Source organism: Chrysochloris asiatica, unplaced genomic scaffold (genome assembly GCF_000296735.1).
Source record: "Chrysochloris asiatica unplaced genomic scaffold, ChrAsi1.0 scaffold00104, whole genome shotgun sequence".
Classification (NCBI taxonomy): Eukaryota; Metazoa; Chordata; class Mammalia; order Afrosoricida; family Chrysochloridae; genus Chrysochloris; species Chrysochloris asiatica.
In genome coordinates, this window is record NW_006408622.1 from 9,455,679 (window position 1) to 9,474,387 (window position 18,709).

Consider the following 18,709-nt stretch of genomic DNA (forward strand, 5'->3'; position numbering starts at 1 on the left):
GGCTTGTTTCCTTTTTTTCTGCTTGTCCCGCTCCACAATCCCTGTTCAGGCCTTTTTTCTAGTTGTAAACAGTTCAGGGCCAGCTGTGGCTGTTTGGTTTTAATTGGAAACTGTCTCTTTAAATTTTGAGGAGATCTGTGCGCATGTGTAGTAGAACCCTCTGAGTTTGAGGCTGGGGTGTCCACTAGCTCAGGCACCCCTATAGTCACCCGAATGGAGGTGTGCAGACAGCAAGGGACCAATGAACAGATACCAAAAGGAAAGAATGTCCACATCTTTATCTCTGCGGCTCTGCCAGGCGTCTGTGGCCGCTCCGATCCTTCCCCCACGTGGTCTCAGCCAAGATGGCAGCTCCTGGAGCAGCTGAGCATCCCGAACTAGTAAGCAATGAATTTCTTGCTTCTGCCACAAATTCCCCCAGCTGTAAGCCTTCTGTCCTTATAAATATTCCTTTATATGTGGTTCAGAGTTCTGGGACCTTCCCCTGAACCTGCTTGGTTGGGTATTCTGTGTTGTTGCTAACAAAGCGCCTTATTGCACTTCCACTGGATCCGCCATCTTGTTTGTTCTTACATGTTTGTTTTGATGAAAAACTAATAGGCCTTTTTTAAAAAAGACTATTTGCCATTTTAAAATCCCACCAAGAATGTATGAAAGTCTAGTTTGCTACATTTTTTTCAACAGTTGTTGTTAGTCTTTTAAAGTGTAACAATTCTGGTATGTATTGCTATTGTATCATGACATTATATTTACATTTAAATATCTATAATGTTAAGAAATTTTTCAGAAATTGGTCATCTATATCACTTCTTTTGTTAAATCTTTAAAAAATCATTTTACCTATTTAAAAGTTGGGCTGTTTGTCCTTTTATTACTGAGTTGTTTTGCCCCAGGATGAACTTTGTACTTGGAATTGATTTAAAACTTTTCGAGTCATATGATGGGGTGAATGTGTTTTACATATGGCAAGGGCTTCAATTTTAAGAGGTCTCAGTGTGGCACTGCTGGATAACCACTGAACTGAAAGGTTGGCTTGAACCACAAGGTCAGCAGTTCAAACTCACTGGCTACTCTTCAGAAACCCTATACAGGTCACTATGAGATGGAACCAACTCAACTGCACTTAACAGTGATGACAAGAGTGAACTTTTATGGATTGAATTGTGTCCTCCCAAAATGTGTCAATCTCTCTAGGCCAGCATCATCAAGGTTAAGACACTTTTGTAAGCAATGATGCCATTTTGTCCATTCCTAAGGAACTGAGGGTCCTGGGAATTTAACTATGTCAATCCAATCTTTTTTACATTATGAACTGAAGAAAAAATGGTATTGTTATGTGCTGTTGAGTTGCTTCCGACTCATAGCAATGCTGTATAGGGTTTCCAAGGAGCAGCTGATGAGCTTGAACCACTGACCTTGTGATTCAAACCGACTTTGCAGCCCAGCGCATTAACCCACAGTGCTACATCAGGACTCCGAAGAAAAATCAATGCCTTTTATAAGATTAGAAAACAAAAAGTTGTTGTAGGCTGTTGAGTTGGTTCCAACTCATAGACCTTGTGTAGGGTTTCCAAGAGCAGCAGGTGGGCTTGAGCTGCTGTCCTTGTGGCTACCAGTCCAGTGTTTATTCTATAGTACCATATCAGGCCTCAAAAAGAGCCAAAATCAGGACTGTAAGGTGGATGGATGCTTAATGATTTCCCATCAAAACTCTCAAAAAATTGTCCTTGTTTTATGAGAATGAGCAAGCGCAATGTCATGGTGGAGGACTCTCTGGAAAAGCTCACTATTCTGGGCATTTTTCTGCTAAAGCTTTGGATAACTTTCTCAAAACACTCTCATAATAAGCAAATGTTATCATTCTTTGTCCTTCTAGGAAGCCAACAAACAAAGTGGCTTGAGAATGCCCAAAATCTGTTGTCATGACCTTTGTTCTTGACTGGTCCACTTTTTCTTTGACTGGACTACTTCCACCTCTTGGTAGCCATTGCTGTGATTGTGCATTGTCTTGCAGATCATCTTAGTAAAAAACCATGTTTCACCTATTACAATGATTTGAAGAAATGCTTCAGAATCTTGATCCTACTTGTTTAAAATTTTTCATTGAAAGTTCTGTTTTGTCTGTAGCTGATCTAGGCACAAGTTTTGGCACCCATTAAGTAGAAAGCTTGCTCAACTTTAATTTTCAGTCAGAATAGTATAACTAATTGTCACGTTGATAGTGTTAGCTATTATTTCTGCTGTAATTATTGGGCCTCTTCAATTAGGGCATGAACAAGACTGTTTCCTTGCAAATTGGTGTGGATGGTCTGCTGATATGGGCTTCATCTTCATCTTCCCTTCTTTTTTTTTTAATCTTCCCTTCTTAAAACAAGTTATTAATTTATAAGCTGATTTCTTTAGGGCATTGTCTCTATAAACTTTTTGTAAAGCATCAATGATTTTACCATTCTTCCACCCAAGCGTCACCATAAATTTGATGCTTCTTGGTTCAGTTTCAGCAGAATTCAGGCTGCTCTGATAGCTCTTTTCAAACTGATGTCTTATCCATCTTAGTGCCTCAAACTAGATCCTGTTCAGACATATAAGTTAGTACAAGTTTTATTTTGGTGTAAAAAGATTTTGAATTCATGGAAAGTTTCTCATAATATGTATTTTCCACGAACTTTTTAAAGACTGCTTATGCATAGCTATTTCACTTTCCCATACATAAAATGGAAATTGAGTTATCATTTTTCCCCTCAATAAGAACTTCCAATTCTATATTAATGGTCTTTTCAAAGGAAATATCCTTGGAGAAAGTTTATTTTATTATTGTGTGAATTTCTACTTTTATTATATGAATTACTCTCTGCTGCTTAGCTTAGAGCTTAGATTTTTATTTTTCTGGTTTAAGTCAACACACATCGATTGTTATTTGATAAGTTTTTCTATCAAGTGTGGGGAAAAAAGTGATAAACAAGACAAACACTTGTTCCCTCAATCCAAGTATTCTGAAGACGTTGTTCAAAATTTTTTAACAAGTAGAACTATAGAAACACCCACAAATTTCTATTTGTAGACATAACATTATCATTCACCTCTAGTCAAAATCTCAGATTTTATTTTCTATCTTAAAAGAAAATTTTATTAGAGAAATTTTCACATATATGTAAAGGTAGTAATAACAGCACATAAGAACCTGTGTACCCATTAGCCAGCTTCAACACTTAACAAACGTTTTCCAGTCTTTTCACCTATCCTTCACTACCTCCCCAAAGTACTTTAAAGCACATCAGACATGACATTAACTCACCTTGAATAATTAAGAACCTGTAACATATGAGTTATACACACACACACAATCACACCTTACAAAGTGAATAATAATTATTTATCATTTAATACAGGCTACAGGTAATTTCAAGTTCCCCCAAATTTTTATTCATCCAAATCAAGATTCAAATGCTTTCCATATACTGTGATGTCATTTAAATCTCAGACTCCATTTTCATTTTGCCATGACATGTATTGATTAAGAAACATCTCATCTCATATTCTAAGTTAGGTTACTTGCTTCCTTCAGTTGTTAGTTTATTCTTTCATTCCCCGAGTTTTCTATAAACTGATAATTAGATTGTAAGACTTAATTATAATTAATTATAGTTCAAGATTTTGAGTAATAATACCTGATAGGGGACCTGTGTACATTCAATTGCATCACTTCAAGAGGTTCATTGGTTGGTTGATCAAATATAGAGATGTTAATATGCATTGAAGGAGCTCTGGTAGTGTAGTGGTTATGAGTTGGGCTGCTAACCTCAAGGTCAGCAGTTTGATACTACCAGTGGTTCTGTGGGAGAAAGATGAGGCTTTCTGCTCCCATAAAAAGTTACAGCCTTGGAAACCCTATACAGGGTCACTATGGGTTGGAACCGACTCGACAGCACATAACAACAACAATATGCATTGAGCCCTGGTGTGGCACTGTAGGATAAGCACTGGAATGTTAACCACAAGATGGGCAGTTCTCTATGAGTTGGAACTGACTTGATAGCATACAAAAATACACATTAGTGTTTGGTTTGGTCTTTTAAATCATTCTACTCTATCCATTACTAAGCTTCCCAACAGCCTTTCACCTAATGGTCTTGGCATCCACTGATATCACCACCATTATATCGTAAGTTTTAAAATATAATTTATTAGCTGTAATTCTATAATATTTTCTGTCACCAACAGTTGGTTGCACTGAGATACGTAGTTGTTAAGTGTTGTCACGTCAGTTCCAACTCATAGTGACCCAGTATAGGTATCCTGTGAGCAGCTGGTGGGTTTGAACAGCTGATCATATGGTTTGTAGTCCAGTGCTTATCCTACTAAGGCATACCAGGTGTCCATAATTCCAACTCAACAGTGACCCTATGGGAATGAGTACAACTACTCTCATAGGTAGCAAGGCTTCTGTTCTTTATGGTAACAAACTGTCACAGCTTTCTCCCTTGGAATGGCTGGTGGTTTCAAATTGCTGACCTTTCGGTTAGCAGCCAAGCACTTAACTATTGCAACAGCAATGGTTCTCTCATAAAGGGAAGATAAATGACCCGTTCTCTGCCTTTCCCCTTACCACTCGGCGTTAACAACAATGTCCTGATATTCTTCACAGCCTAGTGGAGCCAGAAACAAAAGAAGCTATCAAAGGCTATGTTGTTGTTGTTAAGTGCAGTTGAGTTTGTTCCAACCCATAGTGACCCGGAATAGGGTTTCTGAGGCTCGTGAGTTGGAACCATAGACTTTGCAGTTCAAACTGACTTTGCATTCTAGTGCCACACCAGAACTCTATCAAAGACTATAGTTAGTGGCCATTATAAAAGGTCACTACAGAAACCAAGTTGAGAGGATTCCCACTAGCCAAAAATAGGAAAATTTGAGCATTACATTTTAAAAAAAACTTTAATTTTTGACTGAATTTAGAGTAGACATAGAATGGTTTGTAGAATATCTGCTTTTTTAAAACAAATTACTTTGCACTGATTTTTTAACATTTGCATTCCCAAAATCTCCACACACAAATTCAGGTTTTTTCCCCCCTAAAATTTCCATTGCAGCTTAATGAAGAATTTCTCACTTTCACAATAAAAATGATCTGAACTTCAATAAGGGATGAGTGATGGCAGAAGGCATTTTTAAGTCATTTTGCCCATAGTTTCTCCTATGAATTCTCGAGTATTAATAATATTTAGTGACTTTAAAACAATATTATCATCTCATGTCTCTGTGAGTCAAGAACTTGGCAATTCTTTTGTTTTATATGGTATTGAGGTCAGTTGGCATTCAGCTGGTGGCTGATTTGGAAGGTTCAAAATGATTTCCTAACATGTCTGATGTCTGGGTGGAGATGCCTTCAAATCGACAGGATCTTTCTTTCTCGCCATGTAGTCTCACTCAGAGCCTTTCCATCTAAATTCTTTGGCAGGGTCATCAAACTTTTTTAAATGACAGCTCAGGGTTCAAGTATCCCAAGAAATGATACAAAACCTGCCAGTAAAGCCTGGGTGCTAAAATTGGCACAGCAGTTTTAGATTCAAGAGTGTTACAGCAGCTCCAGGCCCAGAAGTGTCACAGCGGCCCTGGGCCTGAGAGTATCACAGCAGCTCTTGATCCATTGTCAAAGCAACCGAGGCCACTCAGAGAGGTGAAGTAGACTTTCAGATTTTATTAAGGCAGCCGGCTCAGAGGAGCTAGCTTCTCCAGATTCTGAGCCTGAATACAGGGCAGTGCAGACTTATATGGGGTCAGAATCGGGGAGGGGTTAGGTTGTGGACCTGTTTGAAGACAGGAGGGAAACCAGAGGACTGGTTCCACTCAATAACCTGATTAACATTTTAGCTTGTCTCCTGGGCGGAGAGGGCAGTGAATGTTTTTACCTTTTCCTGTTCAGCAGTACTTCTGTTTTCTATTCATCAGAACAGTCACAGATCCCACCCAGATTGAAGGGAAGGAGATGAGGATTCCTCCTCTTGATGGCAGGATTTGTGAACACACACACACTCACACACATACAAATCAATGGATTTGTAGTCATAGTATATAATCTGTCATTTGTTGTTGTTGCTAAGTACCATCAAGTTGTTTCTAACTCACAGAGACCCTGTATAGGGTTTCCAAGGAGCGGCTGGTGAGTTTGAACCACCAACATTGTGGTTCAAACTGACCTTGCAGTCCAGTGCTTGTCCTGCAGCACCATACCAGGATAATCTGCCATGATATACCAATATTTTACAAATGAAGCTGTAGCAGAAAGTTAAGTGACTTAATATGAGGGTAAATAAAAAAGTATTGTTATTAGGGTTCTAGGTCATACATGCACAGGCTTATTCCAAATATATGTAAACATACCTCTGCAATGAGTGGATGGCTGCTGCAAAAAACAAGAGACACTAACACTTCCTCCCACATCCCTCTCGATTCAGCTGGGTTCGATCATTTGTTGCAATGGCCACACAGAACCCAGACACTACAGTTATGGGGTTCATTAAGAAAGTTAACAGGGTCAGAAAATGCTCAGGGCAGTTATTTCAGTCAGTCGCTGATAAGTGCCCACAGGACACACCACTCCACCATAAACCTCAGCCTGAAGGCATTCAGCTCTAGCTCTATAGGTCAGCAAACCTAGCTCCCTCACTAAAGTGCCTACAAGCATCCCACTCTACAAGCAAGCTATCTGCCCCAAGTTACTCAGCTTCATTGGCTCCATGGGCTGGAAAGCCCACTACTCTGTCTCTTGCTCTGGTTCTTGGTTCTGCTGCTGCTGTTCCTCTGCCACTCCTCTGGTGTCACAGCTTTCTGTCCCTGAGTCAAGGAGGTTCAATGTGCAAGAATCTCGAAGTCCAAAGGATGCACTCCACTCCTGACTCTTCTTTGATGGTGCTGAGACACCCCCGCCTACTTCTGAGATGGCTCATTTTTAAACCCATTGTAGTTTTACAGCTACAATGAACTCTGCTAATATCCACAGCTGAATGCCACTCTCTCAGTATCTTCTCCCACATTATCTTACCCCAAACCAGCAGGGCAGAAACTTTGTTTTGTGGGAATTACAGACTAGGTTAAAAGAGACATTAGATAATTTATTACACTACAGCTGCTGACAAGTTCTCTTATAATACACTTGTCTTATTGTTGTTTGCACGACTTTAAAAAAGGTCCAATCAAATCAATGGCTTCCAAGGGGACCTGCCAGACCAGGTCAATTCAAGACAAAGAAGCTCAGAAGTTATAGTGACTGTTTTTTTTTGGGATTTAGAAAACTGAGAACTGCAATGTTTGGGAAAAAGACCAAGAAAGTTGATTTTTTTTTTTTTTCTTCCATCACAACAATGTACCTTCTAGTTCTTCCAGGGTAGCAAGGGCTGTCCTAAGAACGTTGTTGGGAAACCTTGCCCCATCCACCATACAGTCCTGATCTTTCTGTTTCCAAAACTCAAACAACATTTCAAAGGAACACAGTGTGAGTCCCTCAAACCCTTAAACCAAAATTGCCATTTTGACAGGTTTTAAATCAAAGCGCTCAAAATTCTTTGGGGAAAAGTTAAAGAAATAGAAACACTGCGTTCAAAAGTCTATAGGCCTGACAACAGCAACAACAAAAAAGTATATAGGCCTAGATAGAGGATATGTAGAGAAATAGTTTCACATCTTGATATTTTGTTTAATAAAAGTCTATGATTTTTATATCAATACTTTTTAAGTTACCTTCACAAGTAGAAAAGTGATAAGAAAGAGATATATTTTCCACATTTGTTATAGTAACAGGATTAGTCTTTAGAATGAATGTGCTAGCCTTTAGAAACCCTTCAGGTCTGGAACTAAACTCACCCCTGTAGCTCCACTTTGTCACATGACAGACATCCTGTCAGATGAACAATTAACACCAGTGAGGTCTGTACTCATTAGCTCAAGCATAGATCAAAAGGGTAGCAGTTGCCCAGGAATAAAGTTCAGAGGGTTGAAAGCTACAGGAAAGAAGGACGAAGGGAAATGGTAAACACAGGAATAAGTGGGAAGAATGCTGTTACATTGTGGAGACAGCAATCAATGCCAAAGAACAAAATGTGTATGAATTATTGAATGAAAAATGAATTGACTCTGTCAACTTTTACCCAAGTCACATTTTGAAAGAAAGAAAAGAAATGAACATGTTACAGTTTATTAGGATTGAGTGATGTTGGAATACATTGAATTAGCATATTCTTTTAATGGTATAAAAGCTCCTATGTCAAATCAGTTGTATGTATAAAGCAAAAAGAGATTCTACATTCACAGAATGTCATAAAACACAAGCCTGAGAAGTCTTTCCTATATTTTTACATTATGAATTTTCAGATGATGAGTAAGATGTGAATGTTGTCTAAAGGCCTTTTTACATTCCTTACACTCATAAGGTTTCTCACCAGAATGAATCCTCAGATGTTGAATGAGAGATGAATTAAGTCTAAAGGCCTTCCTACATTCCTTACATTCAAAAGGTTTCTCACCAGTATGAATGCTCTGATGTAATGTAAGTTTTTGGCGCAATCTAAAGGCTTTCCCACATTCCTTACATTTATAGGGCTTCTCACCAATATGAATACTCTGATGTTGAGTAAGCTGTGAGAGTAGTCTAAAGGCCTTGCCACATTCCTTACAGTCATAGGGTTTAACACCAATATGAATACTCTGATGTGAAATAAGTTGTGAGTACCGACTAAAGGCCTTCCAGCATTCCTTACATTCATAAGGTTTCTCACCAGTGTGAATTCTGTGATGAAGAATAAGATGATAACCACGACTAAAGGTCTTTCCACATTCCTTACATTCATAAGGTTTCTCACCAGTATGAATTCTCTGATGGAGAGTTAGCTGTTGTCGCACTCTGAAGGCCTTGCCACATTCCTTACAGTCATAGGGTTTCTCGCCAGTATGAATTTTGTGATGTACTCTAAGGCCTGAGCCACACAAAAAGGCTTCTCCACATTCTTTACATTCATAGAGTTTGTCAGCAATATTAAGTTTTTGATGTCGAGTAAGGTGTGCATATTGTCTAAAGGCCTTCCCACATTCTTTGCATACATAGGGTTTCTCACCAGTATGAATCCTCTGATGGAGAGTAAGTTGTCCCCGAACTCTAAAGGCCTTTCCACATTCCTTACATTCATAGGGCTTCTCACCAACATGATTTTTCTGATGTACTCTAAGGTCTGGGCCACACATGAAAGATTCTCCACAGTCTTTACATTTATAGAGTTTTTCACCAGAATGAAGTCTCTGATGTCGAGTAAGGTGTGCGGTCTGCCTAAAGACCATCCCACACTCCTTACACTCATAGGGTTTCTCACCAGTATGAATTCTGAGATGAAAAGTGAGTTGCTGGCGCACTCGAAAGGCCTTTCCACATTCTTTACATTCATAGGGTTTCTCAACTAAATTAATTCTCTGACGTGGATTATGAGATGTTTGTTTCTGGTAAGAAGATACTTTTTCAACAGTGATTTTCACTTGATTGAAACATTTCTCTTGAGGTCCCTCTTGTCCTTCAAATTTGCCTTTGTATTCCCAATCATTTTTTAGAACAAGGTCCTTAAGGCCATGGTTTTTCATTCTTTCCATTATCTTCCATTGTGATAAATTTATTTCATAAATACCATTTTCTGAAAATAACTTCTTGGTCTCATATCTGGTCTTCAAATCTGAAAGAATGCAAGAGAATAAACATATACTATTCATTTGTTTTAAAAGGAGTAAAATTTCTATGGTACAAATAAATGACAAAGTGTCTAATTCCTGACTGAATTAGAAAATATTGTTATTAAGTGCTATTGAGTAGGTTCCAACTCAGTGACCTTTAGGGTTTCCAAGGAGCAGCTGATGGGCTTGAACTGCCGACCTTATGGTTAGTAATCCAGTGTGTATCCTAGAGTCCCACACCAAGACTTTGAATTTTTAAAATATTGCCATTCAACTTGAAAAAAACAAATATAAGAATAATGAGTTTACATAAGATAATGATGTTGGAGATGAGGTAAATTAAGATGTGGCTCTGAATCATCTGGGAAGTTTGGATCAGATTCTACATTACTGGGCAGTCCTATATTTAACAGTCTCCATACTGTGATCCTGATGGAGCTCAAGGGATGAGACTCACTACTTAAAACACTTCAATATTCTTAGAATAAATCCCAAACTCACTATGTTCAACAAGGTCTCTATGTACTTTAAGACATCATCTTAAACCATATTCAGCTATATGTTAACTAGATGGATCTGCTCTCAGTTCCTGGAACATACGCCAATTTAATCCTACCTCGTAGGACTTTTTAAACTCTAGGTCTTTGCACATTTTATTATAATATTTGACTTTGTCTTCTCGAGCTGACCTTTGAAATTTTCTGTTCAGCTCTTGTACCTCCTCACTTCTCCATTTGTTATGCTGGAGATATAAATAACATCCATATCAATGGAGAAAAGATTGAAGTTGTCAATGAATTCATTTTGCTTGATTCAGCCATCAATACTCATGGAAGCAGCAGTAAAGAAATCAAATGACATAATGCATTGGGCAAATCTGCTGCACAAGACCTCTTTTTTAAAGTGTTGAAAAGCAAAGATACCAGTTTGAGGACTAAGGTATGCCTGACCCAAGCCATGGTATTTTCAATAACCTCATATGCATGCGAAAGTTGGACAGTGAGTAAGGAAGACCACAGAAGAACTGATGCATTTGAGTTATGGTGTTGGAGGAGAATACTGAATATTGGACTGCCAAAAGAACAAACAGATCTGCATTGGGAGAAGTACAGCCAGAATGCTCCTTGGAAGCAGGATGGCCAGACTTCATCTTTCATACTTAGGATATTGTCAGGAGGGACCAGTCACTGGAGAAGGATATCATGTTTGGTAAAATGGAGGGTCAGAGAAAAAGAGGACGACCCACAACGAGATGGACTGGCACAGTGGTAGCATTAGTGGGCTCAAACATAGCAACCATTGTGAGGTTGGCCCAGGATCTGGCAGTGGTTCATTCTGTTGTGCGTATTGTCTCTATGAATTGTTACCAACTCGATGGCACCTAACAACAACAACAACTTACTTTTAGTTTGCTCTTTCTTCTACAAATTATCTCATTGGGCTCTTTGCATGATTGGGTCCTAATCCTTGAACTCTCAGATTAAAAGTCACTTCAGTTATGACTGACCCTACTGATATATATCTACATCTATGGTTGTTCTTTTCTGTTCGTTGTCATTACAACACTGCTCATATTGGAAATCATTTCTTAGCTTTCCCACTTGTTCCTCTGCTTATTTTCTTGACCCTAAAACTCTAAGAGAAAACAATCTTTACTTTATTCTTCATTAAACAAACCTATAACATATAGTTGGTTTTACTCATTCAATTCCCACTCTTAACAAACTTGTTCTGAATATGAATATATATATTTATACCTCTCCTCTCTCACATTTTACAATTAATATCACCTTTATTCTTTTAAGGTAGCTCAGTAAATATATCAGTAGAAAAAGGTGATTATATATCCCTGTGTCTTCTTCCTTTTTTATATTTCTTCCTGGCTTCTATCCATGCAGTGTTCCCTTCATTGCCCATTTTATGCTTCACATAACCATAGAATTTCAAATATGAGAATTGAAAGCTGGGCAATGAATAGGAAGACTGAAGAAGAGCCGACACATTTGAATTATGGTATTGGAGAAGAATACTGACTACACCATGAACTACCAGTGAATAAATCAGTACTGAAAGAAGTACAACCAGAATGCTCCTTAGAAGCAAGGCTGGTGAGACATGGTCTCACGTACTTTAGAAATATTGTCAAGAGGGACCAGTCCCTAGAGAAGGCCATCATGCTTGGTGAAGTAGAGGGCTAGGGACAAAGACGAAGCCCCTCCTGAGCTGGACTGACAGTGGGCTCCAGCAGAGCAATGACTGGTGGGGATGGCACAGGACCAGGCAGTGTACATCAGGTCGTCATGAGCTGGAACCAACTTGATGACAGCTAACAGGAACAAATGCCATGTAATTAACTCAATATAAAAAAGATGAAATTTAAAAACACACACACATACACACACATACACACAAACAAAACCAGGTTTTGTTTCCTTAGAAAAAAGTCAAACAGTAACTATGTAACAGTGTGGACACAGAAATAGGCCCTATGGTTACAAAATAAGAACTGTTATCCCAAATGAATGTCCTCAGCCCAACTTGAATTTATAGCTAGCAAAATACAAAATGATGACGTATGTCTCTATGTAAAGAATTTATATAGATAATGGAATACTTTTTTTAAAAAAGTTCAAAACTTAGAGATAAAAATAGCAGAGACTTCTGTAGAAGCCAAACCAAGAGCCTTTCATGTTTCTCCCTAGACAAAGACGGACACATAGATGGAAAACAGCAAATAAGATAACCATAGTCTATGACCCAAGAAAGAATCTTCTAGAGTAATTCATATAAAACTTTAGTTATTGACAAAACATGTATTACTACAATGTCAAACATATCGTTTTTTGGTAGTTTTTATCTCTCATTTAATTTATGAGAAAAAATTTTTTAAAAAATTTTCTCTGACTGTGAGGCTTGCAATTAACTGTACCTGAGAATTTGGTTGTTGTCCTTCCTGAGAGATACATAACCTCTAAGATCTTGTGACTGAGGTGGCTTTGTTATCTAAGAGGGCCCCAGATCTGACAAATTATGCTAATGAGGTGACAAAGATTGGGGCTGGCAATGCCAGAAAACCCTACCATGTGTTATCAGCTGAGCTCAGGGGTGAGGTTGTTGTTAAGTGCCATTGAGTTGGTTCCAACCCACAGTGACCCTGTATAGGGTTTCCAAGGAGCAGCTGGTGAGTTTGAACCACTGACCTTCAGGTTCAAACTGACTTTGCAGTCCAGCGCATTTGCCCAAAGAGCCACACCAGGACTCCCAGGGCATGAGGAGGTATGATTAAATCAACCATGGCCATGTAATGAGACTCCAATAAAAGCTCTGGGTGAGGAAACGCCACTGGCTCCGTGTTTGGTGAAAGGCATGGATGCATGTGGGAGGACTGTGATTGTTTAAATGCTATGGAGTTAAACCCAAGGTGTGGGTGGGTGTGAACTGCTGGCTTTGCGGTTAGCAGTTCAGTGCTTATCCTACACCACACCAGGATTCCTGTGGAAGGATAGCATGTCCCTTGTGTGGGACTTGGAACTTTCACATGTATTTTTGCTATAATAAAATTGTAATTAAAGTACAGCATACTTCCTGAGTTCTGTGTATTGTCCTAGGAATTAGTGAACCTAAGGGAGTAGTGGGGGCCAGGCAGGTCAGCAGTGAAGGGGTAGTTGTTGTTGTTGCTGTTGTTAAGTGCTGTTGAGTCGATTCCAGCCCATAGCGACCCTGTATAGGGTTTCCAAGGAGCAGCTGGTGAGCTTGAACCACCTAGCTTGCAGTTCAACAACTGTGCAGTCTGATGCATTAGCTCACAGCACCACACCAGGACTCCAGTAGGAACCTCTAAATTTGTAGCCAGCAGGTCAAAAGTGAAGGGGTCATGGGGACCTCCCCCCGCCCCCCCATTGCAACTTGCGGCTGGTATTTAAAGTCTCGTATGGATTTGGCAGTCACTGTTTTTGTTTATTACTGTATTGACAGTGCCTGGCACTTAGGAAATATTTGCGGAGTAAACGGAAGAACGTACTTTAGGTACTGGAGACACGGACACAGCCTAACTGCAAAAGAAGACAGTAACTGAATCAGTAAGTGGAATGGTGGTCAACAAGGGACACAGAGATAATCTCCCAAACCACTTCCTTCAAAGAGGAAAATAAGAGAGAATGAAACTATGAAGAAATTATTTTAGTATCTCTAGTTTATTATCTCTAACTTAATTTGCTACAAGATTCACTCAGATCCTTCTTCCTCAGGCCATGGACCTTTAAATGGAGCTTTTTAAGGAACAACACAAAGGTCTGTCTATGTCTCTTCCTCAACCACTTGGATTCTTTCCTGTGGTAATGATTTCCCCTGCCCAGATGGCCTTCACTTACCTGGGTGTTGGCTCCTTCCTTTCCTCACAACCTTCCAGGGCTCTTTTCCTTGCTCCAGTAAGGAAATCACATCTGGTTTAGAAATGAAACATCCTGTTGCCATGAAAAGAAATGTTAAGATGATGTAGAAATAAAAAATTTGGTCAAAATTACTTTGATTCAGTCTAGGTTAAATTTATAAAAACCACAGGTTAAATGGAGTCCTGGAGCCACTACAGGATAAGCATTGGACTGCTAACATAAGGTGAGTGGTTCAAAAAGCCACCAACTGCTCCTTGGAAACTCTATACAGGGTTGCTGTGAATTGGAACCGACTGGATGACATTAAACAACGACATTAGCTATAACTGATAAAACCTTTAGAACAAAGAAAGGCAAGATAAAAAATATTTACACTAAGGTCCCAAAACAAACAGATTAGAAATGGAGGGGAAGAGGGCTTACTTTAATTCATATTCATCCAAGCATCTTTCTTGAGAAGCAATGGTGTTAAGGTTGAAAACAGTCTGCTTTGCCTAGGTTCAAATCTTGCCTCTGCTACATCCTAGTTGTGTGACCTTCAGCAGTTACTTCTATAGTTCATTTTCCTCACTGATAAAATATGAAGCAAGAGTATCTATTTTATATGGTTTTTGTAAAGATTATATATCTACATAGCTATAGCTCAGAACAATGCTTATAGTGTCAGAAGAGAATAAAAATCTATTATGCTTGAAAGACTGGTATGAGTGGGTTAAAGACGTTTTTTCACAAAATTCTGAAGTTTTCACTTGCCTTAGGCTATGACATTTTTAAAGACAGAAGCATATTTGGTCAAAATACAAAGTGTCTTACAAGTAAGAGTTTTGTTTCATTTTATTATTAAAGTACAAATACTTTGTAAATAAATTAGACATTGAATATTGAAAAAACAACTATGCTATACTATCTATGGGGAGTCCTGGTATGGCGCTGTAGGTTAAGCACTGGACCACAAGGTTGAGTTGAACTACAAAGTCGGTGGTTCAAACTCACCAGTCACTCCTTGGAAACCCTATACAGGGTCACTGTGAGTCAAAATAAACTTAACGGCACCTAACGACAACAACATACTACCTATACCTCAGAATAGTGCCTACAGTATTTTGTTGTTATATGCTGTTGAATTGGTTCAGATTCATAGTGACTTGTGTCGGGTTTCTGAGAGCAGCTGGTGGGTTTGAACTGCTGATCTTTAGGTTTACCAGTACAATGCTTATCCCAGAGCATCACACCAATGCTTGCCTATAGTGGGTTACGTTAACCATAGGCCAGCAGTTTGAATCTACAAGCTGCTCCACGGGAGAAGGATGAGGCTTTCTGCTCCCATAAAGATTTACAGTCTTGGAAACCCTATACAGGGTCTCTATGAGTTAGAATCGACTCCATAGCACACCACCACCACTACCATCATCATTATTGATATAAGTTGCACTGGACTGCTAACCACAAGGTTGGCGGTTCAAACCTACCAGCCACTCCTTGGAAACCCTATACAGGGTCATTATGAGTTGGAACCGACACGACGGCACACAACAAGAAGACGTTTACAGGAGTCCTGGTATGGCACTGTAGGATAAGCACTGGACTGCTAACCTAATGATAGATAGTTCAAACCCACTAGCTGCTCCCTGGAAATCCTATACAGGGTCACTATGAGTCAGAATCAACTCAGCAGCACTTAATAACAAAGCAAGACAGTTACAAGGAGTCCTAGTGATGCAGTAGCTTAAGTATAGAGCTGCTAACCAAAACGTCTGTGGATTTAACTCAGCTGTTCTATAGGAGAAAGATGAAGCAGTTTGCTTCTGTACAGATTTACAGCCTTGGAAATCCCATGGAGCAGTTCTATTACATCCTACAAAGTTGCATGATGTGGAATTGACTCAATGGTAGTGGATTTGTTTTGGGGGGAGACTTTAAGACATTACTGTTATTTCTTAGGACCATCATATGATGTAAATACAAAGTTCTTGGATTTTGAACTTTTGATCACAAAAGCAGGTAAAAATGAATATATTTATTTAAAAAATGAAATTCTCTTGAATTGTAAATAAATCCTACTGACCCAACTTACCACAGCAGTAATTATACATACTCTTGTAAAAGAGAAATCCAAGAATCCCAGTCTAGCTATTTTCCTTACAGATTTACTAACAAATAACAGGACAGTCTAACCTTACCCAATGAGACCAAGTTGCTATAGTTCTCCAACATCACATCTCTGTATAAGTCCTTCTGTTCCAAGTCCAGGTATTCCCATTCCTCCTGAGAGAAGACTATGGAAACATCACTGAACATCACTGACCCCTGAAATAACAAACCTATGTGTTAAAATCAAAATGGAAGGAAATCTGTTTTAACATGGAAGGAGAAAAGATGGAAGAGACAGTGTAGGAAAAGCGAACAAATAGCAAGTAAACAGGCTTGGCTAGAACCTGTAGCATAGTGAGTTTGGAAATTAGTGTGTGCCTATGTGTTTCTCTTGGACACCCTGGCATACCTTAATTATACAAACATGTCTGAAAAAGAAAAACAATCGGTAAATTTCCCAATTAGATGAAATACTGTTTATAAACCTTCTACATGCTGTAGGTTTCCCTCATAAATTCTCAAAAAGTGAGTTCTTCCTTTCTCCTTAAGAAGCACATTTTTAAAAATAATTTTCCCTACAATATTTCTATCTTAGAAAAGAATCTAAAGACAAAGAATATCTTCCAAGTTCATCACTGTGTCAGACTTTATCAGGCATTTTTCCTTGTTAATGCTAAATTAAAAAAACAAAAACAAAAAACACACCAAACAACCTTCTATACTTAATATTTGGGTGGGATAAATAAATCACTAAGTCTCTCCTCAATTCTGAGAGTCTCCAATCACCCACCACTTATGTATCTAGATGATCTTACCTGTTACCATTTTCTGTCCCTCCCTTGTTTCTGACAGTAATGGAGCATGATCCAGAATGGCTAGATGTCACCATAGTATAGCACCTACTGTTCAATTGCAAATGAACCTTTGTTCCTGGTACACAACTCTGGGGATACACAGAGATCTCTGCTCTCACTGTATGTAAGACCTAACCATATTCCTACACTGTCCTTTAGGACAGAACAAGCAAAGCAAGCCATCTCACCATATACTGAGGCTGAGGCCACCCAACAGCAAATTCTGTCATGCAGAGCTGAAAAACTCAAGTCTAGAAAAGTGCAGAGTTTTCCTGTGAGAAGTCACACGGGCCCATTCTCTCTCATCAGCTCACAGGGTGGATCAAACATCTCCCTCAAGGGATTTCATTTCTGTTTACTGCTGCTGTTGGCTACCAAAGGAGCTCTGGTAGCGGTTTTGTTGTTGTTGTTAAGTGCCGTCTGGTAGTGTAGTGGTTACAAATTGGGCTGCAAACCTCAAGGTCAGTCATTCCACGGGACAAAGATGAAGCTTTCTGATCCTGTAAAGATTTATAGCCTCAGAAACTCTATACAGGGTCGCTATGAGTCAGAACAGACTCCATGGCACATAACCAACCAACCAAACTGCTGTTGGCAGAGAACTGAGCACACAGGAGTTGATGAAAGGTTTTCCAATGAATATATGAACAGTGATTGGAAAAAGAGGGCACGCAGCACAACCATTGGAATGTTTCACTTTAAACCTGCTGGGTTTGATGGAGCTGATAGGTAGGAAGTTATAGTATAAAGGAATGCTCACAGAACCTAAATATGACAGTACTTCCAGAAAGAGAAAGAAACCATAACTTACATGGGCCATGGCTTAGAAACTCAAGAACTGGTCAGTCTTTCTTGGGGTTAATTTGCCTGGAGACACACAGAGTCCAGAGAAACCAGAACTGGTGGGGGAGGAAAAAGAAGCCATGAGATCAGATAGGCTTAAAAAACCAACATCAAAATAAAAACCAAACCAAACATACTGCCATCAAGTCAATCCAACACATAGTGACCCTATAGAGGAGAGGACACCCTATAGGGTTTCCAAATTGTAATGTTTATGGAAGCACACTGTCACATTTTTCTCCTGCAGATGGCTGGTGGCTTCAAACTATTGATATTTCATTAAGCAGCAAATCACTTTAGCTCCTGTACCACCAAAGCTCCAGAAGTGTGGACAGATGAAGTAAAGGTGGCAAAATCCTGTTAATTTTTAATCTGGTCACAGGGGAAAACACTGACTCACAACATAATAGTAACAGCACTTATGATGCACCAAATATAATCTAAAGGTTTTACACATATCATCTATAGAGTTGATTATATTATTATCCTCACATTACAAAAGGAACTGTAGCACAGAGATAAAATAATTTCTCCAAACTCACCCAGATCCTAATCGCTAGGTTTAGGATTGGAGGATTGGAATCCTGGTAATTCAGCTTCATAACTTCTACCATTGCTACTACACTAAACTACTGTCAAAAGATCTGTGTTGCAGTGAACTATTTAATGTCTCTTCTAGCCATAATCTTTGCAAACTCCCACCAAATGTCCTCTTCCTGATAGGTAGGGTAAGAGAAGGTAGGGGAAGATGCTGATGGAAGATTCAGCTATGAATGTTAACAGGGCTAATTGTGATTATAAAAACTTGTAACCTAACATGGGTAT

General features: G+C 39.0%; 1 protein-coding gene across 1 annotated transcript in view; it reads right to left on the reverse strand.

The window, feature by feature from the left end:
* ZFP82 (ZFP82 zinc finger protein) overlaps positions 1–18,498 on the reverse strand; it is a 62,362-nt gene extending 43,864 nt beyond the window's left edge. The window contains exons 1-5 of the mRNA XM_006867401.1: positions 18,427–18,498; positions 16,277–16,403; positions 14,076–14,168; positions 9,322–9,707; positions 8,379–9,153 (exon numbers count right to left, since the gene is read on the reverse strand). Coding sequence (XP_006867463.1) covers positions 8,379–9,153; positions 9,322–9,707; positions 14,076–14,168; positions 16,277–16,403; positions 18,427–18,498 — 1,453 coding nt within the window. The remainder of the gene's footprint in view (positions 1–8,378; positions 9,154–9,321; positions 9,708–14,075; positions 14,169–16,276; positions 16,404–18,426) is intronic.
* Between the last annotated feature and the right edge of the window lie 211 nt (positions 18,499–18,709).